General features: G+C 54.0%; 11 protein-coding genes across 11 annotated transcripts; 4 read left to right on the top strand and 7 right to left on the bottom strand.

Moving 5' to 3' along the window:
* Positions 1 to 431: 431 nt before the first annotated feature.
* Positions 432 to 1,793, top strand: HMPREF1541_05555 (uncharacterized protein; the record flags this gene model as incomplete). Its single annotated transcript, XM_008719895.1, has 1 exon — positions 432 to 1,793. The coding sequence occupies one exon, from the start codon at positions 432 to 434 to the stop codon at positions 1,791 to 1,793; it is 1,362 nt and encodes a 453-aa protein (XP_008718117.1).
* Positions 1,794 to 1,980: 187 nt separating this feature from the next.
* On the bottom strand, positions 1,981 to 2,502 carry HMPREF1541_05554 (uncharacterized protein; the record flags this gene model as incomplete). The annotated part of the gene is made up of 1 exon (XM_008719894.1): positions 1,981 to 2,502. The coding sequence occupies one exon, from the start codon at positions 2,500 to 2,502 to the stop codon at positions 1,981 to 1,983; it is 522 nt and encodes a 173-aa protein (XP_008718116.1).
* A 583-nt stretch (positions 2,503 to 3,085) lies between these two features.
* Positions 3,086 to 5,580, top strand: HMPREF1541_05553 (uncharacterized protein; the record flags this gene model as incomplete). Its single annotated transcript, XM_008719893.1, has 2 exons — positions 3,086 to 5,446; positions 5,500 to 5,580. 2 exons carry the CDS (start codon positions 3,086 to 3,088, stop codon positions 5,578 to 5,580), a joined length of 2,442 nt encoding a protein of 813 aa, XP_008718115.1.
* Positions 5,581 to 6,191: 611 nt separating this feature from the next.
* HMPREF1541_05552 (uncharacterized protein) lies at positions 6,192 to 7,215 on the bottom strand (the record flags this gene model as incomplete). Its single annotated transcript, XM_008719892.1, has 2 exons — positions 6,192 to 7,137; positions 7,190 to 7,215. 2 exons carry the CDS (start codon positions 7,213 to 7,215, stop codon positions 6,192 to 6,194), a joined length of 972 nt encoding a protein of 323 aa, XP_008718114.1.
* Positions 7,216 to 7,917: 702 nt separating this feature from the next.
* HMPREF1541_05551 (uncharacterized protein) lies at positions 7,918 to 9,209 on the top strand (the record flags this gene model as incomplete). The annotated part of the gene is made up of 3 exons (XM_008719891.1): positions 7,918 to 8,171; positions 8,227 to 8,590; positions 8,640 to 9,209. The coding sequence occupies 3 exons, from the start codon at positions 7,918 to 7,920 to the stop codon at positions 9,207 to 9,209; spliced, it is 1,188 nt and encodes a 395-aa protein (XP_008718113.1).
* Positions 9,210 to 10,297: 1,088 nt separating this feature from the next.
* On the top strand, positions 10,298 to 11,782 carry HMPREF1541_05550 (uncharacterized protein; the record flags this gene model as incomplete). The annotated part of the gene is made up of 1 exon (XM_008719890.1): positions 10,298 to 11,782. One exon carries the CDS (start codon positions 10,298 to 10,300, stop codon positions 11,780 to 11,782), a length of 1,485 nt encoding a protein of 494 aa, XP_008718112.1.
* A 484-nt stretch (positions 11,783 to 12,266) lies between these two features.
* On the bottom strand, positions 12,267 to 12,904 carry HMPREF1541_05549 (uncharacterized protein; the record flags this gene model as incomplete). Its single annotated transcript, XM_008719889.1, has 3 exons — positions 12,267 to 12,371; positions 12,436 to 12,616; positions 12,879 to 12,904. The coding sequence occupies 3 exons, from the start codon at positions 12,902 to 12,904 to the stop codon at positions 12,267 to 12,269; spliced, it is 312 nt and encodes a 103-aa protein (XP_008718111.1).
* A 1,189-nt stretch (positions 12,905 to 14,093) lies between these two features.
* On the bottom strand, positions 14,094 to 16,786 carry HMPREF1541_05548 (uncharacterized protein; the record flags this gene model as incomplete). Its single annotated transcript, XM_008719888.1, has 2 exons — positions 14,094 to 14,369; positions 14,420 to 16,786. The coding sequence occupies 2 exons, from the start codon at positions 16,784 to 16,786 to the stop codon at positions 14,094 to 14,096; spliced, it is 2,643 nt and encodes an 880-aa protein (XP_008718110.1).
* A 1,189-nt stretch (positions 16,787 to 17,975) lies between these two features.
* HMPREF1541_05547 (uncharacterized protein) lies at positions 17,976 to 19,748 on the bottom strand (the record flags this gene model as incomplete). Its single annotated transcript, XM_008719887.1, has 1 exon — positions 17,976 to 19,748. The coding sequence occupies one exon, from the start codon at positions 19,746 to 19,748 to the stop codon at positions 17,976 to 17,978; it is 1,773 nt and encodes a 590-aa protein (XP_008718109.1).
* Positions 19,749 to 20,112: 364 nt separating this feature from the next.
* HMPREF1541_05546 (methionine-R-sulfoxide reductase) lies at positions 20,113 to 20,782 on the bottom strand (the record flags this gene model as incomplete). Its single annotated transcript, XM_008719886.1, has 2 exons — positions 20,113 to 20,492; positions 20,542 to 20,782. 2 exons carry the CDS (start codon positions 20,780 to 20,782, stop codon positions 20,113 to 20,115), a joined length of 621 nt encoding a protein of 206 aa, XP_008718108.1.
* A 362-nt stretch (positions 20,783 to 21,144) lies between these two features.
* HMPREF1541_05545 (uncharacterized protein) lies at positions 21,145 to 22,725 on the bottom strand (the record flags this gene model as incomplete). Its single annotated transcript, XM_008719885.1, has 1 exon — positions 21,145 to 22,725. The coding sequence occupies one exon, from the start codon at positions 22,723 to 22,725 to the stop codon at positions 21,145 to 21,147; it is 1,581 nt and encodes a 526-aa protein (XP_008718107.1).
* Between the last annotated feature and the right edge of the window lie 1,841 nt (positions 22,726 to 24,566).

The raw sequence follows: 24,566 nt of genomic DNA, 5'->3' as shown, positions 1-24,566 counted from the left end.
TGTAGATACCCCGGAAGTGGTTGTGTGCGCGCTGGGACTGATATTTACCCTGCCATCACCGACGTTAACTTTGCAAATTTGCGATCTCGAGCCCTCTCCCCGTCCACAAATAGTCATGGGGCAGGGCTATTCAATACTTTAAGCTGATGGCGATGCGAACCGAAGCATTCACAAGCTTTACATGTGACTCGTCTGGGGTGATCGCCCTTGCATCATTGCGGGTCCCGAGGCAGTGGCTCGTGTGGGGTAGAACTACTTGCGCTGGAGTGACGCGCTCAACACTTTCTACCCTCCTCACCTGCTACGGCCGTCGACCCTATGTAGATGGCGATGCGGTCGCACCAACCTCCTGACTAGTATCCTCTGATCACACATATTCAAAAATCCTGCTTTCTGCGACAGCGCGACTCGGAGCGATCCAAAATCCGACCATGGGCTCCATCTACAACTCCCAGCTTGACGCCTTCGAGCTCTATCATCTCATTCAAGAGCCTGCTCATCACCGATCGAGTCCCTCATCCTCTACTGCGTCCGCGATTCTTGACGCATTAGGGCATGCTGTGTCCGGCGCCCTGGGTGCGGCCGTCTCTAACGTCGCAATCTATCCACTCGATCTCATCATCACCCGTCGGCAGATCCAACGTCACCTGCGGAAAGCCCAGAGCGAAGCATCTGATGAAGAGTACAAGAGCTTTCAGGATGCTGTGCGGAAGATCTTGTCCAAGGACGGCTGGAAAGGCTTGTGGAGAGGTGTGGAACCTGATACCATTAAAACTATGTTGGATGTTGGTGGTTTTTTCCTAATCTACTCATTCTTACGGGCGAGGCTGAGACATCGCCGGGGAGGACGCACTCTGAGCGGTGCGGAAGAGCTAGCTGTGGGCTGGATTTCGGGCGCGGCTGTGAAGGCAGCCATTATGCCGTGCAGCGTGGTTGTGGCAAAGACGCAGACACGAGGCATGGACTCGCCGAACGAGCAGGAGCAGAGCGGGAGCAGCAGCATGACGGATATCGCGAGGGAGATCTACGATGAGAAGGGCTTGAAAGGGTTCTGGGCCGGGTACCAGGCTGCGATGCTGCTGACGCTAAACCCGAGCTTGACGTTTGCGCTGCACGCCGTCTTGAGCAAGAGTCTGCCGCGGAGGCTGCGGGAGAAGCCGGGCGCAGTTACGACGTTTATGCTGAGCGCGAGCAGCAAGGCCATTGCGAGTGCGATCATGTACCCGTTCTCGCTGGCGAAGACGAGGCTGATGGTTGGTGGGAAGAAAGAAGAGGAATACGAGAAGGACGCGGAGAATGAAGTTGAGGGGAGCGGCAAGAAACAGCAAGTTGAGAAAAAGCTGCTTCATGAAACGCTTTTAAGCACATTGCTCGGCATCGTCGAGCACGAAGGTTACAGTGGGTTATACGAGGGATTGGAGCTGGAGGTCTACAAAGGTTTCCTCAGTCATGGCATCACGATGGTGGTAAAGCAGGTCATCCAGCGGCTTGTCATCAAGCTGTGGTACTTCCTCGGCGTGTTGATGCGGAGATACAAGCGCAAGGTTGGGGCAGGACGACTTCGACAAAAGGCAAAGGAGAATGTCGAGTATTTCAATCTAGCAATGGCGAGGGCTGGAGATAGGATCGAGGACGGGGTCAAAGAGAGCGTCGAGTGGTCAAGAGAGAAAGCAAACGAGACTGCTGAATTTGTACACGAGTATGTGGAAGAGGAGACCGCAGAGTGGAGGAGCCTGTATGGAGAGTTGGGTTTGAGCCGGTGGCTGTTGGGAGATCGGAAGGACCCCGAATGAACACTGTTCGATGCATTGGAGTTTGGAACGCGCCAGATGATATGAATTCTCGGGACGAGCCAGGGGAAGCGGGAGATTCGCGCTGGGGATGACACAATACGGGACAAAAAACGGGAAGCCAGTCCATCATGAGGCGTACAGAGCGGTCTTGAAGATAGTGTATGTCATTTCTCTTGAAATACTTATATCACCGATATGCTACCCGTTGCCCCCCACCTCTCTTCTCCATCTTTGCTTGCCTCTTACTAGTACTCTGGGCTTCACCACCCTCTCCACCTGCACCACCCATGCCGGACAGCATACCCTTGACTCCACTCGCAGTCGTGACCAAAGCGTAGATGGAGTATGCAGGCACGACCAGATACAACCACCACGCAATGTTCCCAAAGATTATCACCGCCACTAGGTTGATCCACGTCCAGTAGACCATGTCCCACATGAACTCCGTCAGGCCTTTCTCTGAAAGGTCCGAGCCTGCGGAGCGGATGTTTCCGTCCGGGCCGTAAGTCGGTGTTGCTAAAACATGGAGGTACCCTTCAGTCAGGAGTGCGGGCACAGAAAGGAGGATATAGCGATATAGGGATAGCGAGCGTCGTAAGGTGAACGCAAAGAAGAGGAAGACAACGTGGATGCCGAGGGTGATGAGGTGCGTTTGCTTCAGGCGTACGCTGTTGCGGACAGCGAGGGATTTGGCGGCCGTTTTGGCCATCTTGGACGAGAATCGTACTTGGATCTACGAGTCGCGTCCCAGAAAGTTCTTGCGCATTTGTGTGAGGGTCGGTATTGAGGCAGGTGCGATTTTCCCGAGATGAGTGGTAAATGCCAAAAGTTCCCCGCCACAAATCGATATTCCAGCCACCGGAGCGTGGTTGTTCCGGCCCGCACCAGCATTGCTCGCAGCCACCTGCGGTGCACTGGTAAGCGCCGGAGCCGTCATGGGCAAACACCAAACACCCCAGCCTCTGCTCTGAACCACTCAACCCAGTATCCGTATTTCCATACCGTACGACCCTAGATTCCTTCCACGACTCTTTTGGGACCTGGAGATGGATCTTAACTCTGCTCAACGTCCGATCTGTTGAGTTACTCCCCGAGAGGGTCCTTCACTGGATCACATCCACGCGCATTGTTTTGCCCGCCGGTCGTCACCCAACCCACCGTACCACATCTTTGATGACCCGCGTTGGCCATTTGCCTCGTCTACAGCAGCTCCCTTAGACACCTGCCTGCGATATTCGAAGTCTCCGCCCCACGGACGCGTTACTTGCCACTTGTCACCGGCTCATGTTCTCATGGCGCCCTCAGCACCTCATATCGCCGCCCAGTTGCGGCACCTCATATATTACGATCTAGACAATAACTTACTCAAAAATGCACTTTTCCTTGCACAAAGATTAGTCGCTTACGAGTCAAGGTCGGCCGAGGCTGCGTTCCTACTCGCTCACTGCCAGTACCAGTCTGGATTTGTCAAAGCCGCTTACGATACAGCCCGGCCCTGTGGCTCTCGAGGGTCACATTTGGGGTGCGCCTACGTGTTTGCGCAAGCATGCTTAGAGCTCGGGAGATTCGTCGACGGACTATCCGCCCTTGACAAGAGCAAAGTATTATGGCAGAACAGAAGTACCTGGAATCAGCACAGTGAGACACGGCGGCAGCACCTTCCAGATGCTGCCGCAGTTTTGTGCCTGAAGGGCAAGCTATGGAAGGCGCACAAGAACCTCGACCAAGCTGTGGACTCTTGGGCGCAGTCACTCAGGCTGAATCCGTTTATGTGGGATGCGTTCGATGGCTTATGCGAAGCTGGCGCACGCGTAAGTCTCCCCAACATCTACAAACTGTCACCAGAAATGGAAGCTATCGCCAAGCAAGCGCATGCACAGTCCTCGAGGGCCGACAATGCAGCAGCGCCTGTCGCAGACAAGCCCTCTGCGACAAGCCTGCCTTTACAAGCTCAGGCCACGAATCTCAACCAGACGAGCGGAGATCCATTTATGTCGACTTCGAAAACCACCGGTCACGGTAGTACAGCACTTTGGGAGAAGCTCAACGGCAGTAAAGTCAGCGTCAACACTCTGGCTAGCTCTATAGAGGAAGACGGAACCGCCACACCGTCAACGATTGCAGACCCAGATGATGGTGTTCTCCACGGCGGACCTGTAAGTGGTATCTACGAGGCTCCACCCGCTCCCATTCGGAAGGCAAAAAGCGCAAACGAGGTTTCGGCTGAACCTGGGTCGAGATTCAAGCCAAGTATCACACGAGCACGAGCCAAGGCCAAAGGTGGATCTGACGAAGCATCAATCCTCCCTGATCCAGCCCCTCCTGCAGCTCCCTCTAAGAGAACGATCTCAGGACATGTTGCCAATTCCGCCGCGTCACAGATCAACGGTGCCGAGGGTACGAGGAGGAGTAACAGGCTGCTGAACACCTCGAGACCTCCCAGTGCCAATGGTGCCACCTCTTCAAAGCTCTCATCGTTCACGAACTCATTAGGCCTTCGAGAAGGTAGGGACATCAAGAAGGCTCGTGCACCGACCATCAAAGGTAGAACCGCAACGGCGTCAACTGTGGGAAGAGTGGTCAGTGGGAATCGTACAAGGACTGGCTCATCCGACGAAGTGGACGGCAGAGAGAAAACAATACCTCCTGTCCCATCGATAGCCAACCACAAAGTCCGGACCGAGCCACAGCCGCAGCTACCCAACAAGCATCTGGAAGCACTGGAAGCACTTTTCGATCTCCACAACAAGATGGGTACTGCTCAAATGGCACTCTCTAACTACGACTGTCACGTTGCCATACAGGTCTACAATTCCCTCCCGTCCACGCAGCGCGAGACGCCGTACATCCTTGCCCAGATTGGAAAGTCGTACTATGAGCAAGCATCCTATGCTGATGCCGAGAAGTTCTTCGTCCGAGTGCGGCAGCTCGCTCCCTCTCGACTTGAAGACATGGAAGTCTACTCTACTTGTCTCTGGCATCTCAAGTCTGATATTGAGCTTGCATTCCTCGCCCATGAGTTGATGGCTATTGATCGCCTGTCGCCACAGGCATGGGTTGCGGTAGGCAATTCTTTCTCCCTTCAACGCGAGCACGAGCAAGCCCTACGCTGCTTCAAACGCGCGACACAACTTGACCCTGGCTTCGCCTATGGCTTCACGCTACAAGGCCATGAATATGTCGCGAACGAAGAATTTGAGAAAGCGCTCGATGCCTATCGGGCCGCCATCGCCGCAGACAGCCGCCACTACAATGCCTGGTATGGTCTCGGTAAAGTCTACGAGAAGATGGGCAAGTGGAGCATCGCGGAACAACACTACCGCACCGCCGCCAGAATTAATCCTACGAACGCGGTCCTGATCTGCTGCATTGGAGTTGTGCTCGAGCGCCTCAAGAAGCCAGTAGAGGCGCTCGCGATGTATTCGCGTGCCTGCAGCCTGAGTCCCAACAGCGCACTGAGCCGCTTCAAGAAGGCACGATGTCTGATGATGCTGAACAAGCCCCGAGAAGCGCTCAGCGAGTTGAAGATCCTGCAGGACGTGGCACCGGACGAGGCGAACGTTTGGTTCCTCATGGGCAGACTCTACAAAATGCTGAGGTCGAAGGGAGATGCGGTGAGAGCATTCACCATGGCGCTCAACCTGGACCCCAAGGTATGGTTTTGCATCGCGTGTCAATGGGATATAGTGCTAATATCTATAATCAGGCCGCCCAATATATTAAAGACGCGATGGAGAGCCTAGACGACGATGATGACGGACTTGATGAAGACGAGGACATGGATTAGTTGAGCTGACGCTAGCTACGACTTCTATGAGATTCATACTCATAAGGCGCCCGATACCGTCAGATCTGGTTACAACGGTATCGTTTAACATCGCAGCCGACGTAGCAGTCCGGCGCTCTTCCGGGATAGCCAATGGCTTTCTTAGCCCAGAAAAATTCGGGCCTCCGCACGATTACGGACAGGCTGCATGAAAACGGATATGGAAACTGACGACTGGTTGCATTTGCATACTGCATGGCTTTTGAGCGTGGGGCATTGCGTGGCGCATACATATAGGCATGGCAGCAGGCGGACGCTTCCATGACATCTAGCATTGTTGGATCACGTATCCGTAACAGAGCAGCGATTAACCCGTAAATATTGTATTGTTCGGCTTGTGGTGTGCGTGCGGGTCCCGCGGCTGGACGTATGTTCGTTTGGATGCCACATCTATTGCCGGACGCACACGCACAATACCTTGCTATGACCAAGAATGTTTCGGATATATATTGAACACGTAGATCACTGACAGGCAAGCACAGCTCGTCTGGCCCACTGGCCGGGGCACAGTAGGTGCGCTCTGTCATCGACACAGCATACGGGCCTCTCAGCTTCCTATCTTCATCACGTCTTCACCCGTTCTCTCCGCCGCTGATGTCTGCTCCCACACTGTCGCCACCGACACTTCCGTCGTCACCACCACCACCACCACCCGCAACGGCAACACCGTCGTCAGCCCCATCGGCGCGCAATGCCGCCTTGCGCTCGCGCTCGCGCTGCCGTCGTTTCACCTTCTTCTCCCTGTTACGTGCCGTGCGCTTCTCGCGATCTTCCGGCGGGAGCTGGATCTCACCTGTCTCGGTCCTAGCGGCGGCCTTCTTCGGTGTGGACTGTAGCTGTTGTTGCCGCTGCCGGGCGAGCTGAGCGGCCAGGCGTTGACGAATGAGGATGCGGCGCTTTTTGTTCGGTTTGGGTCTCCGGGCTCGCGGGCGAGTTGCTTGATTCGTGGTGGTGGCTGTGGTTGTGGAAGGGTTTGTAGGATCGTGGTGGCGGGCGGCTCGCGTCTGTCGGTGAGTCCGGAGATGGGTGACACGAAAGGGCAGGGCGGTGCCTGGCCAGGGGGTGTGGGCGAGGGATAGGATGGCTGAGGCGGAGATGGAGCTGGCGGAGTATTGCGCCAGGAGGGCGGGTGTGGGCGAGGTGAAGTACTGGGAAGGTGGGCGTGGGCGTAGAAAGTGGCCTTCTTGTGTGGTGGGAAGGGAAGACGGTGAGGGGGAGCGCTGGAGGGTGATCAGGGGAGCAGCTGTCGATGGTTTGGAGTTTGGCGGCGGAGTCACTCTGGAAGTGGGTGCGAACAGACGGAATTCGTAGCTCGTATCCTCTGCCTCGTCTGGCCGACTTTGAGTAGGCGCGGCATGCTCCGTTGCAGGCGCAATGAAATCGTAGGTGAAGCCGTAGTCCGGAAGCGAAGCTGTCCCGGAGTCTGCCTCACTGGCCAGCAAATCTGCCGGTGTCTCGGCCTCTGATGATCTGCTCAGCTCTTCCCCGTCCCAACTTTCAAGGCGGGATCTTTTTATTCTAAATTGAATCAGCTGGTTGCAGGATGATCGCAGGGCGCCTGGTACTTTACCTCTTTGCGTCTGGAACATCAAACATGACGTCGACGCCTTGGCTGGGTTGGTGAATGATTTATCGTCTTGAGATGTAAGATGAATTGATAATCTCAAGGTACAGACGGCAGCGCTGAGGTGAACACAGATAAGGTTTGATGCCAAGATCTTTCGTTACGCTAGCTTATTGAGGAATGTGGGCTCTCCACATTACCACCTCTTCTCCTGTTTGATCGGGCTCCTTGCTCATCTCTGGCAACTGCTGGCTCGCACTTGTCAGCATCCGATTCGGGACACTAACTACGTTGTCGTTGTGTCGCAAGGATCCCAAATGGCAGTCCTCTCAACTATGCCAAAGGTAGGATGTGGTGTGCATTTGAGCATCAGGCCCCCTGGGGATCTTGCCCTTCCCATGCATCCCGTCGACGACCTAGCCGTACCAGCGACGTCGAGGGCTTTTTTCAGGGGGCCTACGCTGCGCCAGAACATGTTAGCTCGAGAAAAGTTGGTTATTTATGGCGTTTCAGGAGCCTTAATCTGCATCAACGATAGCTAGCCTCGTTATGCGCCCCAAATTGCCCGTCACAGTGCATTGCATCATTGAACATGGTTGCCAGTTGAAGCATATAAGACTGGCCCAGTCAGGCCCTTTGTCGGAACCATTCTCCACCACCTCAAGACCTGAATTACTTTTTCGTCGCTTCTCAGCATCCACTATCTCGTTTTTCGTTGACCACAGCTTGGAATCATGGCGGATGTCTTTTTGAAGCTTGCCAAACGGCAGCTCCTCGGCGACGATGACGAAGAAGACGAAGACGAAGGAGAAAGCTGCCCCACAAACTTTGACGACCTCAGTCAAGCCGATCCCATTACCGGAAGCGTCACCTTCCACGATCTCATGATCTATATCTCCATACCGTGCATGGTTATAACCCTGATCGTCAGTGGGTACCTTGTCCTCGGCCAGGCACGCAACTACCGAGAGCCTCGCGTACAGAAGCAGTAAGTGCTGGAAACCCCCATACGTCCTGGGCTTTAGACTGACCTTGCTGTCTAGCCTCATCCGGATTATCGTGACGGCGCCGGTCTTCTCAGTTCTTTGCTTCATTGGCGTCGCCAGTTACGGTGCAACGCATTACGTCGAGGCACTTGCCGAGTTTTATGAAGTGTTCACACTACACGCCTTATTCCTTCTGTTTATAGCCTACCTCGTACCCACGACAAACTGGGAAACCCAGGTTGCCTTCTTCTCAAATCCAAAGTACGGCGGCTTCAAGTTTTTCAAGAAGCGGTACCTATTCGTCATGCAGGTCATACCTGTCAAGCTAGCCACCACTCTTGGATATATTATCACAACTGGAGTTGAGTGCTGGATGGACAGAAGTTCGAGGAGAGCTTCAACCATTCTAGCTATCATCGATGTACGTTTCCGCAACTCTGCATATTACTTGATTCTGACTACCATGACAGACTTTGACCCTCATCATTGCGATCATGGGCATTTTCCCGTTCGTTCTGCGAAACCAAGCGCACATTCAAAAATTGGACCCACAAATTCTCAGCAAGCTGATCAGCGTGAAGCTCATTGTCGTTGCCAGAGTTCTCTTGAACCTGGTCCTGAGTATCTTGGGATGGACGGACTCAATGGAGGCCACCGACACACTCTCTTACAACGACCTCAACGTCGGCCTTTCTGTGTTCATTACCTGCATCCTGGCAATGGTCACAAGCCTCATCATGTTGCCTTTCTATCGGCCGAAGCAGTTCCAGGAGAGGCCACTCGTTGATTTCCCGGGAGCAGAGACAGGCTACGCCCCTCGGGTCGCGATTGACTACGATGATGAAGGCAATGCTCAAGTGGGAGAGCAGCTCATCAAGCCGGAGGTGAAGCCCAAGGCAAAAGGGAGAAGAGCACTACTGGATGTCCTTAATATCATCGACGTCCTCCGGGCTGTTGCCAGAGGTGTCAGACTTATCGGGAAGAAGGATGGATATACGGCTCCTCCCGAACAGGAGTTGCCTGAATACCGCCAGCACTAGGAGATTGGGCTGAAATACCGACTGGTTCGCACAGCAAGTCCTTATCATCTCAGCAAGGTTGAATGAAGTTAGTCTACATCCAACAGGAGTCAGAGCAGGCATGGGAGCGCGCATATGATCATCCTTCTTGTCATATTTAATCTCTGATGCTCAGCATACGGCGGCGTTTAATTCATTCAAGATTTACTCATAGCCTCACCAGATCCTTTGTACTATTATGAAACGCCAAGCTTGCAAGAAGGCGGCCACGCGAGGCAGCTTGTCTACCATTTCTCGGATCCTACCCAACCAGAACAGCCTCCAACTAATGTGTCCTACCGAGCTGCCTCATTTTCATGGGTACCGCACCAATTCATCATGTCAATGTCTCCTCGGGCGTCGACCCTCGAGAACGAACTACGCCATTGTGAGTTAGAGTCTTGGCCACTTTCCTGCCTATCTAGGTTTAGCATGGTGGAGTGGTGCTGGCATCAGGCAGCTCTTCAGGCGAGACGGTTGGACTGCGCATCTTAAAACCTTTGCACGTCGGAGAGCGAAATCTGTTCGGATGACGGTATCGTTGTGGTTCAGGCTTCCACGTTGTATTAATATGAAGGCACCGACGCTAAATTCTGGTGCCGCCTCTCCGATCCAAATACCCTAACACAACCCAGGCGGCCGAGGAAATCGTTTGGCACCTTCAGCTGCAACCACCCCTGAAATTCATTCCCAACCATATGGTCCGTGACATGCTCTCGCGTTCCGGAACTCTTGGTCCCCAGTGCGCCAAATGCCGAAGGAGGCGCGTCAAGTGTGATAGCACAACCCCTCGCTGTCTCCGATGCCATCGGGATGGCATCGACTGCCCTGGTTACGCTACACGCACCTCAAATTGGAACATCACCACGCCGAGCACGATAGCTAGCTCCAAAAAGGTCAAGAGTGTGTCGTCCTCGGCGAGCTCTCGGAGTCGTGGTTCTGATGTCTCTTCCGGAGCCCCTACACCGGCCTCCACCTCGACCGAGGCATCATCTACCGAACTTGCGACCACCTCTTACCCGAACACAGATCTCATATCATGGGAGGACTGGGACCACTTAACCGCCTCAATGCACCGCGATCTTGCACTGTCCATTGATCTGCAGCTTCACGCGTTTCGGGATGCGATGGCTTACTTCGAGGTCTGTGTGCGACCCTTTCTCGTTGGCTGCGCGATTCCGAATCAGCCACGCCCGCTCAATGAAGCCGAGTGGGCGCAGCTGCCGCGCATCATGCAGCATGCCTTGGTCTATGCCGTCAGCAGCCACCGCGTGTCGCGCGGGCAAGCCGAGGGGGAGATGGGTAAGGTGGTGCTGCGGCGCCTGCATGAGCACCGTGGTCGAGCGCTGGCGCTCTTGCGTGGTCATCTTGGACTTTTGGAGGAAGGTGAAGAGGAGGAGGACGCGGGGACGTGGACGCAACCTAAACAGGGAGCAATACAGCTTGGTGGTAAGGCTAAGTGGAGGGCACCCGGGTGGTCGGGGCTGGTGTTGATAACGATGATGTTGGGGAATGAGGTTCAGCTGTCCGCTTTCGGAAAACAGGGCTGGAAGTGGCATTTCGAGGCGGCATGGAAGTGTGTTGATATGCTGGACGGCGGGCTGCGTGGCGGTCCGCCGGGTCTGGGTGGGGAGAGATTGGCAGCTCTGGAGAAGAGTTACAAGCATGGAATTGAGCCGGAGTTGGCGTGCACGTACCTGTTGCAAATCGAGGTGCTCAGTGCAACCACGACTCCGATATGGAAATTGGAACGGAGGGAGGGTGTCAGGGAGGCATTGGGTGAAGGCATTCTGGAAGGATTGGAGGATCGCATTCTGATCAGTTCGTGCCCCTGTCCGCTGTCAGTCCTGAGGGCGCTGGCAGAGATCAACGATCTGAGGATAGGGCTGTATCGGCGCAGATACGAAACAGTCGCCATCCCAGACGACTTGATGGGATGCGGAAGCGAGGAGGTGTCGAAACGACTTTGGGACATACTGACGACGCTGCTCTGCTTTGACGCCAACGCGTGGGCCAACCAAGTGTACGAACGGCACTACACAAAGCTCCCACCGTCATCGGACGCCCTTACGCCTCGAGATACGTGGCAGCACTACTGGGCCACGGCGGCAAGATGCTATCACTCCGCAGCTGTGGTCTATCTCGTCCGCGCCTTCCAGTCGAACCACCTGAAATCACCGCTACTACGAGAGTGCGCTGAAACGACCGCAGTCCTCCTGGACGAGCATCGACAGACGCTATCGGACGGCCTCAAATTCTTGACAGAGGACTCTAGCGCAGCTGACCCCGTTGAGCGCGCACCAAGACTCTGGCGCTTCATTTCATGGCCTTTGTTCGTGGATGCGTACAATGCGGTTTCCTGGCCTGATGTCGGCGGCTTGGTAGATCTGGGCAAGATGAGGATTGACCGTCTCACGACTCTTGGCCGTCACATGGGCGTCAACGCCATGCTGGACGCTGTCGTTGCACTAGAGGAGGTTCAGTTTGGCAGGAAGCACACATGGTCATGGCAGTGGGATGACGGCTTTCAGGACCGATGTATCTTCGCCCTTTGAGAAAGTTTGCGAGTCGAAAATGCCCATGCGTGGGCTTCTACTATATTAGTCTGAACTTAACGATACCGAGCGGCAGTGCCTCGACAATTCCAGACGCAAGAAACATCATCAGCGAAACCGTCGAAGATGAAGCTGAATTATGAGGCGCAGTGTAGGCTTGAAGAAGTGAGGTGATGCGGAGAGATGGTCAAGAGATGATGTAAAGATTCGGGCCAGCATATCTATCCTCAACCTAGACTAAACACCGTACGCCTTGCTTGTGCCTGCGTCTAAGGTCCGCTGAGACAACGCCTGATTCCTTTTTAGGATACGGTCCGACCCCCCCTGCGTTTTTGGTTTCATGTTGTCTTAGAAACCAGAAGCTCAACACTGACGACCCGGAAGTGATCTCTCTGGCATCTGGGTTTGTTGCACGACAGTTGCTGCGGTTCTCTCAGAACGTCCAGGTGGCTCGTGCTTACGCCTATAAATGTCGATGAAGCTGTCACCGTCCAAACAGCAGACCCCAGATCCAGCCCAAGACAAACCACGCCACCAGCACCACCGCAATGATAATAGCTGCAAGCTTGAACACAGCTATTTTATCGCCCTATATATGTCGTCAGTATCAGTACAGCATACTTATGCAATAACACAAATTTCGGGTGTCTTACCTGCCGCGCCATCCTCCCCAATCTGCCGGCACTCCCCCTGATGCCATCGGACATGCTGCTGAAGACATCGTTGGTGTTGTCTAGCGTATCCTGTGCGCGTGCGTTGTCGTAAATGTCCAATGTGATGTGCTTGAGCTGTGAGGTCTTGGCTGAAAGAGAGGAAAGGAGATTGTTGTTCTGCCTGTAAAAGGGGAATGATTCAGCCAACGAGTACGGGAGTGATGCGGCAGACGGAGCCAAGAACGGGACTGGGTGAGGTGGGAAGGCAACTCCAATGCTCGGCTCATGGGTACCCAGCAAGATCTTTCCCCGCCCAAGTGCTCAACTTGGTAAAGACTTATGTAGCAAATCAAGAGGGACTCTGAAATGACGAAACGTGGTACCACGGTGTTTCCGCAGAGGCAGAGCATGGGTGGGAAAAGGCGAATGTGGAAATGACATACTCTTCGCGCGCGTAGGCGTCTGACATCCTGGCAAGTTCTTCTCCTTTTATTCAACCGCACAGCGCCGGGTCCTGCTGCTATTTGCTTTGGTCTTCCGTAGATGAGTGGGCTGCGGGGCGGGCGAGAAGTGCGCGCTTGCGAAGTGAAGTAGGAGCGCACACGAAGGCACGATAACGGAGACTGTGTTGGCTGCACCGAGCGAACGAACAAGGAACTTGTGCGTGTCTTGCGCTCGAAGAAGTGGCTAAGTGGCAGGTTACCTAGGCTTGCTTGCGGCGGTTCGGGCTCGTACAAAACGGCGTTGTGGAATTCCAAAAGTTTGTCGGGCTGGAAGCTGGTCGATGCTAGTGGCTGGCTACGCTTATTCGTATGATCCAGATGCTGTGTGGCAGAAGAGGGCAATTATCACATACCTCTCACTACCATCTTTGACGCCTGACGTCGGAGGTTCCGGGGGGTGGGCCAAAAGCGGATTAGTCATTTCGGTCCTGGCAGCCTCGTCTGATATTCCTACCAACGACTCGAGTTGAGCACGCGACCGATACAATACGGAGGCAAGTTGGAGATATGTGCCCTGATTATCTCTCACCGAGTGCCACCAAGAGTGATGATGCTTTGCTATCACTCGAGACAGACAGATGAGGCTCTATACCCTTGCCTCTAGGTTTGCGCTTATATCAAGACGCTCTCCCTACCGATAGTTTTTGACTATCATCTATTATTCCTCTTCTTTATATCTTCTGCTAGGTAGTAGATAGCAGTAACACACAGGTCGTGTCAATATCACCGGAATCAATAGTCATTATCATGTCACTAAATAGCTCCCTGCCCTTCTCAGTCGTTTCTACTCTGTATGCGACCCCTCTCGAGCCACTGAGACGGGCGCATTGTCTGCAGACCGTGACGCCATTACACCAGGCTATATACATCTCAACGCTAGTCGCGTCAAGTCCTGTCAGTTTCGCTGAGGAATCGTTGTTCATCGCCACTCAAAGTATAGCTTCATGCAAAGCGCATCATGCTCGCCATGAAAAGAAATCCAACACATATACGTTTCCATCACCTCAGAGCCTGGCCTGGGTGCAATATCGCCCCAAGCATATCCATATCCCTATGTGCCGAATCGCTATGCTGAGAATGAGCCGAACTGGCCGTTGTCACCTATCACTATCGACCACAACACTGGGTTCAAAAGCACGCCAGGCCTGTCGTCTTCTACCACATATCTTCATCATCGTCATCCCCCTTGTTTCGGTATGCTGCACTCTGATTGCTCTGGTTGTGGTGGTAGGCGTTACCTCCATAGCCGTTGCTCTCCGCATGCGCCTTCTGATGGCTTCCTCTGGAACTCGTTCGCTGTTGTTGACTTGCATCGTAGTCGTACTGGGAATCTACTTCATAGCCTTGCTGCGGCTGGTAAGCGTAAACCTGCGGTTGCTGCTGCGGCTCGGGCGTTGTCGCGGGCGCCGGCGTGTTTTGAGGTTGTTGTTGCTGAGGATAAAGTCAGTCTGGTTTTGAAATCATATTGGACTGTCGCTTACCTGTTGATACCGCTGGTACTGTGTGAACTCCTCAGGCTGCGCTGGTTGCTGCGTCTGCTGCTCCTTCTGCTTGCGTTGCTGCTTGGCGCTTGTCGGTAGATTCATCTGGGGATGCATTTGTTGAACCTTTGCTAGGTAGCTATACATGAAGTTGCTCAGTAGGACTTGCGAGTACAATGCTCGTCGGGGATTCGCTAGCTTGATGTGGGCCATGCGGTAGATCGCGCGTTCTTCCAATATCGAGAATCTTGTCCAGTTGTAGTCGATGTCGGGTTTCAGCTCGCGGAGTGTTGGCTCCGGTGATAGACGGTCTTTGTATTTCTTGGTCGCTTCTTTTTCGGCCTTGCCCTTCTTCCCAAACAGCGAGGAGAAAAGGCCTTCCTTCTCTTTTTTGCCCTCGCCGCTACTCTTACGAGCACTCTCCTTTTTGCGTTCTTCGTCAAGTTTCAGGCTTTCACGGTCGAGCACGACGCTTTCCCGGCCTTTATTTCCTTCTATTGACGTTTGCAACACATCTAAGCGGGTGTTGTCGTGGGATTGAGGCGGCTTGACAATCTTAGCCTTCGGCTTCTCAGCTTTGTCTTTCTCTTTTTCTTCCTTGCCGAGCAACCAACCCCAACCCGACTTTTTGCCCTCTTCTTTCGTCTTATGATCTGCGCGCTTGTCGACCGTCAACGTAGGAATGAAGGAAAGGTCAGTCGTGTTAGTGTTGTTTCCAGGGAGTGGCGAAGGCTGCTCGAGACTCTGTGGGCGAGGATTGTACTGCTGGTTTGACATATAACGCTGAGCTGTTGGTGTAGGTTGAGGCTGTGGCGGCGGCTGCGACTGTTGCTGCTGAAGTGTTGGTACCGCGTTGACCGAAGATGACTGCTTAGGCGGCATACCGGGCCGCTGAAAAGGGGTTTGCTCGCGTGATGACGAGCGTTCAGGGTGTCGCACGGGTACTTGCACAGGCGAGGGCGCTGTCGACGGTCTCTCCAGCTCTTCTGGAGCCGGAGTTTCTATTATTTGCGGCACTGTACGATCGGCCGGAGCGCCTGACACTGATTGTGCCGTCCGGTCTGGCGTGCTCGCTGAACTAGATCGATGCTGAGAAGGAGTTCCAAGAATGCTATCGAATGTCGGAGCCGCTTGATTAGGAGGATCGACAGATTGAGCGGCACCCTGGCGACCGAGAGTCGGTGGTCTGGAGAAGTTATAGACGCCACCTTGTCGATTTCCGATTCGATCTATGCCAGGAGATGTTGGTGAGGGGGGTATTGAGGGATCCTTGAGAGTCTGCGCCAAGTTTGAAACGTCGTTAGACGCGAAGGTAGGCATTTGAGGTACTTCGGGCGTTGCGGGCGTGATGGGGCTGTCGCCATGAGTTGCTACCCTTCGAGCAGCTCGTTGGGCATAGGTCGCTCGCTCTGGGCGACCTCCCTTGACACTTCCGCCCCGTCGATAGTTCGTCCTTCGGGACCTTTTGAGCGAGGCTCCAGGTACTGATGGCAAGATGATATCTTCTTCCTGTGATTCTTGGCTCGGACTTTCGAGGCTCAAGCGATTCATAGGCTCACCTGACACCAACGCCTCTAATGTCGACAGATTGGGATCGGGTGAACCAGTCTGCCGAGACAGGGATTTCTTTCGTTCTAACCGCTCTGCTCCATCTTGATATCCCACCGAGCTGTCGATTTGTCGTGAGAGCATGGACTTTTTGCGGCGCAATCCACCATTGTCAACGCCTAATGACGATGATGAATTAGATCGTGATGTATTAGGGGTGGTGAACTGCGAAAGTTCACCAGATCGTCTCTTAATCTGCTCAGCCTTGCTATCCAGGAAGCTCTTGAATTCTTTCGGCGCCAGTTCAGGATGAAGTCTGGCGGGTACCCAGAACAGCCTCGAAGCATCATCTTCACTCGCAGTCGCCGAGGGCGCCTGTGGCAAAGCTGCCGCATTCAAATGGGGTAAATCTGGATCGCCCGCGGCACCGCCGTCCATCGAGATCATCGACATCCGCCTGAGCGCCTGTAAATTGCTGAGTTCTTGTGCCACGGCGGCCGGACTGGACTCGTAGTCGACATCGTTCAGAGGAAAATGAGCGTGTGCTGTATCCGAAGGTGACCTCTCGCGTGCATGCGGTGATCCATTTGACTGCCTATCCCACGAATTTTGTCTACTTACGTGGGCCCTTGCATTAGAAGGGCCCAACACAACATTTCCATTTGATATTCTGCGTTCGACGGGTGCCGCTTTTCGAGGTATCGAGTTCCGACGTGGGGATTCATTAAAATCTTGCATCCTGCGTTCGACTGGGGAGGTAGGATTCAGTGAGGAGCCGTGCGAGCTCCGTCGGCCTTCGTTATCGTCATCCTCGTACATATAACCTATCGCTTCGGTGACATGATGTTGTTCGTCTGAAATGGAGAGCTGCTGCAGGTGGCCGCGGCGCGGTGCGAAGCTGACGCCGTTGTCACGTTGTCTGACCTGGGTCTTGGTGCGGATGTCAGTGGATGAACGAAGAAATGGGCACTTGGACACTACGAGGTCTACTTTAGGCCCCCATTTATCTGGGCAAGGTGGTGTCGAGAGGCTTGATTATGGGGAGTTTGTCTTGACGTACCTGCATGAGGACAAGCGACGGCTGCCAAACCCGACGATCAGAAGAGTTGTGGGCCAGCAAAGGAGCAATCTAGGGCGATAACTCTCTGAGCGGCCGTGACTCCCCCTCTTGCCATGCGAGAACGCCTTAGGTACAGGGCAGGCGCGGTCATGAACAGATATCTGGCCTGGTAGGGGATGCCCTCCTCGTAACGTCGGTCCTGGGTTTCTTTCGAAGGGTTCGGTGCCAACGTCGTTGGGGGCTCGACTGCCGAAGGAATGAGCCGGGTGGCAAGGTGATTTCGGCGCAGGATAAATTACCAGAAGAGTGGTTCAGGTTGACCACGATGTTGGCAGCGCACACGTCGTGCTCGCAAACAGCGAGGTCCAGTTCTATCAATCTCATAGGCGCGATTAGGCTCTAACTATTCCCTTTTCCGCCTGGGAATAGGTGCGACTTGATTAGCCAATTGTCGTAAGGTTACACCCCCTACCCCTCCCCACTATCGCCCAAAGGTGGCTGTGCAATTCCCCATATCAAAGAACGCCACCGACCGGTCCACATGCTGGCCGCTCATACTGGTAGCCGTATTGCAGGTCACCAAGGTTCCGTGACGTCTGGACATATCTTTGCGGTTCTACGACAACGATAGAATGACACATGCAGTGGAATAGAATGGCGGGCCGGAGTTGAGCAGTCATTTGGGACTTCCAGGCGCCCGCACCTATCCCGGCTGCCGGAGAGGCGTCCACTCGGGCAATTTCCCCTGACATGATTTCCTGAATTACGCCTTCTTGCCGCCGCCCTACACTTCACATAAGGCTTAGATCGCTCTGAAGTGTACAAAGGACAATTTTAGGCGCGCAATCGATTGTCTATGTAGCAAATTACAGATACGCAGGGCTATATTTTGATGTGCTTGCTTCTCTTTCTTCATAGCGGTCAATACATCGTGGCCAGTTCTATTAGCTAGCCCCAAGGGTTGTCAAAGGGATCAGAGGCTCCTCCAAATCCACCACTTGGCTTGGCCGTGGCAGGTGTCTGGGTCGTGGAAGCAGATGTCCACCCTCCGAAATCCTCGTCCGCTGTCACTGATGGCTGCCTTGCTGGCTTGTTCGCCTCGGAGATAGGATTGCCCCATCCACCTGTAATGTCGTTCGGAGTTATACGGGAAGGTACCTTTCCAAGGTCGACGCTCGGGGCTGCAGGTTTGGCAGGCGCAGGAGTAGGCTCGGGGGCTCCCCACGGACTGCTTTCAGCAGCGGACGAGCCCCACGGATCAAACATAGCATTGCTGTTTGAGCTCACGGGTGCCGGACGCGGAGGAGGATGTACAGTTTTGGTAGGTTGCGCAGATAGGTTGAATGCTGAGCCAAAGTCATTAGGATTCGGCGCGGTGGGGGACGCAACTTTAGGCGGAAGTGCGGCAGAGGCCGTCGAGGGCGCTGAGGACCACCCTCCAAAGTCGTCATTGCTGAAAAGATCTGTAGGAATAGATGATGCTGGTTTGGAAACTGGCGCGGGAGCAGGCTTGGGAGCAGGCGGGGTTGCTGGTGTGGCGTGCTGCGTGAAGGAAAAATCGAGGGCATTCTTTGCGGCTGGGCTTGGGGCTGGTTTGGGAGCTGGAGGGCTGGTGGGCGTGGCGTCGAAGAAGCCACCGCCGCTAAGAGGGGGAGGAGAAGTAACTTGCGCGGCAGCAGGCGTTGATTTGGTGGGAATTGGGGGCGAAAAGCTGGACATGCCAGAAAAGGCCGATGGAGGAGACTGAGTGGGTGGTTTAGGTGCGCTCGTGCTGGAGAAGTTGAGGCCGCCAAAAGCATCAGCCAAACCTCCGAATGCTTCCTTCTGCTGTGGCGGAGGCGAAGCCATCCCACCAAAGGACGACTGTCGGTCGTGGGCTGGTTGAGAAACTGGCTGCGGCTTGGGAGCACTCGCATAAAGTGACAGTATGGAATTTTTGAGATCGCCACGTGGATTTGCCGTCGGAGCAGATGGATTCGATGCAGCGCTTGCGGGCCGACCAATACCTGCAGATGGAGGACCCCCGAAGAAGTCGAGGCCAAGGAGAGAGTCACCTTGCTTCGAAGCTGGCTTGCCCAGCTGCGGTGCATTTCTTACGGCAGGCGTCGATTGAGGGATATCTGTGGTGCTGGGCCGGACGGGCGGTTCGGACGCAATGTCTCCAAACAAGTCAATCTGAGGCGCAGGAGCAGCTCGTGGCGGAGGAGGCGCTCCCCTTTGAGTTGAGGCTTGTTGCTGCAGCCGCTGCGAGGTCGAACGCTCAAGCTTCGCCTTCTCTTGCACAATATTAAGCGGAACGTCGTCATCGACGTCGAGTGTAGAAGGATCTGGCATAGGTCCGTCCATGACCCATCTCTTTGATTCGTACTTTGTTCGGATAAAGTTCTCGATCTTGGCCTCGGAAGGGACGTGGCCGGCAGCCAGCTTGTCCTCCCAGTACTTGTTGGCTCGGTTATTGCCCCATTTCAAGATGTTTTGTAGCTGCTCGTCGGTCCAGGCATCGAGATCGACCGACTTGACTCGACTGATGTGCGTTCCCATTCCACGATGGATACCTGAACATCGGATGCAGACGAACACTCCTAGATTCCAGCTGGCCCATCGTGGATGCTTGTTGCGTTTGCAATCTGCACAAACCTTATTGCCTTCCAGCTTGACAAGAGCTTTCAGAGTCTGAGCATTCTGTGCAGCGCGGTCATTGCCGCCGGTACGCCTGGACATGATGTCGAGCAACGACTCCGGCTCGCGTGAGAAAGAGAGAGAGTGCTCGCGGGCAACGAGGGATGCAGGCAGGGCAGGGACAATTAAACAGGTAGATGACCGGCGTCTGAGGTTTCCTATGGATGACTGGTGCCTGCCGGTACCGAGAGAATGTGAAAGGCAGCAGGGTTGTGGTATGTAGGGTGAAAGCCACGATAAGTGGCTTCCGGCAGGAACATTTAGGTACTCCGTACACTCGGCCACAGGACGGCTTGGCAAGATGTGGCGAGTACGCAAGGCTCAGGCAGTGAATTATTCACGGTGGACTTTCTATCTATCAATCTGAGAGGATCTTGGATCCCTGTTGCGATACATATACTACTACCTACTTAGCCTCACCGTTCCCGCTCGTTTGCGGGTCGTCCTTGTTGAACTTGAGGCTGATGCCATTGACGCAATGCCGCTCATCCGTAGGCGTGTTGTACCCTTCACCCTTGAATACATGACCCAAGTGGCCACCGCACTTACTACACACGATCTCAGTCCTCTCCATGCCAAAACTACTATCGGTATGACGAGTCACAGCGCCAGGGATGCTGTCAAAATATGCAGGCCATCCGCAGCCTGATTTGAACTTGTGATTGGCTTTGTACAGCGGCGCATCGCAGCCGGCGCATGTATAGACTCCTGCGTTGGGATGGTGCTTGTCGAACTCGTGAGAGAAAGGCGCCTCCGTGCCCTTTTCGCGGAGTACTCGAAACTGCTCTACATTTGGTCAATATCTCTCAGGCTGATCCTCACCAAGGGTACTCACCTTTGTTTAACACGGCATGCCATTCGTCGTTCGAGCGTTGGTCTGGGTACGACATCTTGTCAGATGCAGAAGTTGATGTGCCAAAGAAGGAGCTGAGAAATGGAATTGTTGGCATAGATCTCAAACCGAAGGTGTTCAATGGCGGTGCGAGCGTTCGCTGAGCGGTCGGTCGAAGATGAGCTGTGGCGTTGGTGAAGGCGACAAATGTGCGGACAAAGCTCGAGAAGGGCGGGAAGCGCATCAAGATATAGGTATTGAGGCAGATTAACGGAAGCTATGAGAGTTATTGAAAGACGCAAGGCCGGATTTGTCGTTCTGCGACTAAGAAGACGCGAACTGCGGGATTGGAGAACGAGGCAGTGATGATGCTATGCGGGGTCCATAATAGCCCGCTTCGGGTTCCTGATAGTGGAATCACTTCAAATACAGATGACTTTCGTGTTCGCTTATCCAGCGACGGTGTGCTGCGCCTCTTGCACCATTGTATCTCTCAAGCTCAGTACTATAAATCTATATGTGGTCATGAATAAAACTGGCTGCAGTGGTCTAGCTCTAGCCGAGGTGTTATGGCTGCAAGCTTCAATGTCTAATCCTGTTGCGCCCTCATCTCCTGGCCTTACCACGAACAAACATCTCGCCATGTCCAACCTCGACTCGCCACCCTTCTCTTACTAATGATTTCGCAACTGCCGGCCCAATCCTTGGGGCATTGTTACGGCTGTGGGTGCCGACTCCAGTCACTATCTGAAAGCTAGCTCGCACGCGCTCGCTGGTAACATATCGCGCATCTCCCAGCCCATCCCACCAGGCCTGAGTTCGAGCGTTTGCTATGCGCACAGCGTCCGAGACGCTGACTCCGTGCAGGTCAATCATGGTTCGTGTTGATTGCTGAGAGACCAGCACATCGGCGGCAGCGGAAGATTGCGCCTTCGCCATTTTGATATGCTCATGACCTATCGAAGCATAATATGCTGCGGCGCCTCCCATGAGTCGGTCTGACTTGGACTTTCTCGCAGCGGCAGCGGCTTGCCCAAATGCACGACTCGCTGCGTAACTGTGATCTGCTCCATAGTTGGTGCGATTCGCGGAGCCGCTCGTTACGGTATTCCACGAGTCATCTTTCTCTTTGCTCAAATCTACTGCAGCATATTGCACAACTCCATGCAACTTGCCGGTAGGCTGATCCTCAGCTGAATGTTCAACCATAGCCTCAAGCAGCTCATATGTTGCGGAAGGTATGTTCCTTGCGAGATGCAGAAGCCCTTGAATCCTGGAGGCTGAAACAGCTGGGAAGTTCTCCTTCAATTCAGCGACTTGCATCTGAACAACGGGATCTGCCGCATCGAAAGATACCAGCTTTGTCTGTTCCATGTCTGCCAGTTCTTTGATCGTGTCGTTCAGATTTGCCGACTTCCGATGATACAGCGAGGTCACAACCTGCGCACTCAAGGTTGTTCTCGAGCAGATAAAGTCCACATCTCCAGATGCGTTGGCCCAGACATTGACTGTGGGCGCATTATCAGTGCCCCAAGAATTGGCCGAATTAGCTCTTGAAGAGTCTGTCGTTCGATGCTTCCGTTTGTTACGGCGTTTGCGGCCTCGATTGGTTTTATGCTCCTCCGCGAAGCCTTCAACTCCCTTGGCTTGCGGTTGGCCATCGTTTGAAAACCCATCGCCATGCGTGCTGAGAAATGCGACATTGAGAAGCTCGTCTATCGCCCCCTGGAGGGAGCCTGCTTCGGTGAGTATGTCTGTAATCTTGGCGGTATCGGTGCCAGGAAATAAATCCTTCAAGTATTTCCGCTTCTCGGTGCCTGATAGATGCTCTAGGTCCTCGCCTAGACTGCCCTCGTTGGCACCCAAATTGAGAGTACTCAAGTCGGAGATCACGCTCGTTATGTCACGGCTGTGGCCATCTGGTGTTGTTGTCGAAGCGTTCTGGGCACTGATAGAGGGGTCTGTTGCCGTGTCCACAGCCGGATCTGCATTCGCCGCTTCATTGACAATAGCATCTTCCTTGAGCGCATCGAGTGTCGCTCTCAAGGCTGCATAGTGCTCTGATATCGTAAGGTCGTAATCAGAAGCGACGGCATAGAACAGACTGTCGTCGAGAGGTGGGCAGTATGTCTTGCGAAGAGCCTGAAACACAGTCAGTAAGATGTACCGTGATGAATGGTAAGACATGCTTCTCGATCGAGTATGTTGTGGCTCATGATTTCTTTTCCTGTTGTCACTGTTGTTGTTATTGCTGCGCTGGTATTGATATTGGTGTTGCCGCGTCTGCTGCATGATGCTCTTCGTCCAGTGAATAAGTGTTGCTATCTGTTGGTCTTTGGTTGTGTATAGACTTCTGGGAAGCAGTGATAAGTACTGGGTGCGTAAGGTCGCATGATTGGTCAACTGAACTGTCGTCAAGACTTAGTTACACCAAGACTCGAAGCCGTTCACGAATCTGGTAGGAAGGTTTAGCCAATGGCACGAGTGTACCAATCTACGTCACTACTTTTGTGGAATAGGGTTAAACGCAGCCTCGCAGCCTCGCTAAGCACCGAAGGGGCCAACTTTTCAACCCTGGAAATGTTGAATTTACAACCCTGGCACCCCGTTGGTCAGCTCCTTTGTGGCCGGGAAACCTCGACTGAACAATTTTGATGCAGAAAACGGTTTTACGGCGCATTCAGACCAATATGCAATGCCATCACAAGGCCGCGTGTGGCGGAGGTCGAGCTGAGTCGAGGTGACTGTCTCGGTTTGCGGCGGACACAATGCAAACACACCAGAGCGAAGGCATCGTAACGTAAACTATTTGTCCCACGGAAAAGCTCCCAACGGCAACAGTCCGGCCAATACTCTCGTGACATTTGACACTAAGACTATGCCCAGCAGTATCACCCATCTCTAGCAGCGCATCTAGGCCCGGAAATGGCCCCTCCTTGATTCGACCAAACCGCTGCCGTCTGCGCCTTCCTCCGTGACAAGAGCATGCTTCAATTGTGTTTGTCTGGGCGCAGAGCTTTGTACGATCACCGTCAAAGAGAACCCTATAATTCCACGCAGCCTCTGACCCTCGTCGCTCCTTGCTTCCGTGATATATGCATATTCTGACAAGTTCGTCCCTCAACTAGCCCCACTACCTGAACCCGAGGAGAATCCACTTTGAGTTCCTCACTCCAACATGCTATACTCAACTACCAATCCGCCCGTGGCCGGCCTCCTACTGGCCCTTGCCACCCTCGCCGCCTCAGAGATTCAGATTACACAGCCAGCGCCCAAGGCCACCACACTTGCCCTGGAGCCCGACCCTGTCCTGCACTGGGTCTACACTTCCTCAGATCCTGGTGTCGTGGGAATCATTGCTCGCCAGGACCAATCAGATAACAACTTCAACGCTGCAAATTTCCTCTTCCGTCGTGGCACGCCCATCTCGCTTGGGCAGATCGAGATTCCTATCAGCACTGTCGAAAGCTTTCAGTCTGGAATGAACATCACCTTGGAGATCACCGAGCTGACCGACCAGAACCAGAACGATCCCACGCAACAGAAGATTCTGGTTAGTCGGGGGCCTCTGAGACTTGTGGAAGGAAATGACAGCATCGACCCGATGGGCTCGAGTTCATCGATTTCAAGTGTGATGCTGTCGTCGAGCACGCAATCGTCTCCTACAGCATCAGAGACGTCTCAAATCAGCGAGGTCGAGACATCTTCTACCTCTTCTGTCAGCTCCACGGCCCTCGAATCATCACCAACGGAAGAGTCGACGTCATCACCAACGAGTGAAAGCACTGCGGCCGCCACCACTTCATCTTCCGATGCATACAAGCTGTCAACTGTAACAGCCGTTTATGTGACGTTACTGATAGTGCTGGCTATTCCGGCGTTTCTGCTCGGCCTTGGTCCTTGATCTGTCCTCGAGACATTCCCTCAGACTTGCGTGAATGGATGAGCCACCGGAGCCTGTATCACCACGACAGCGCGCACGAATGAACGAGCAAACATGGCGCAATGTGCCTTCTTGTACGACTATG

Source organism: Cyphellophora europaea (assembly GCF_000365145.1).
Source record: "Cyphellophora europaea CBS 101466 unplaced genomic scaffold supercont1.5, whole genome shotgun sequence".
NCBI lineage: Eukaryota > Fungi > Ascomycota > Eurotiomycetes > Chaetothyriales > Cyphellophoraceae > Cyphellophora > Cyphellophora europaea.
Note: the sequence above shows the minus strand (reverse complement) of the source record. Positions and strands in the feature narration are given on the sequence as shown.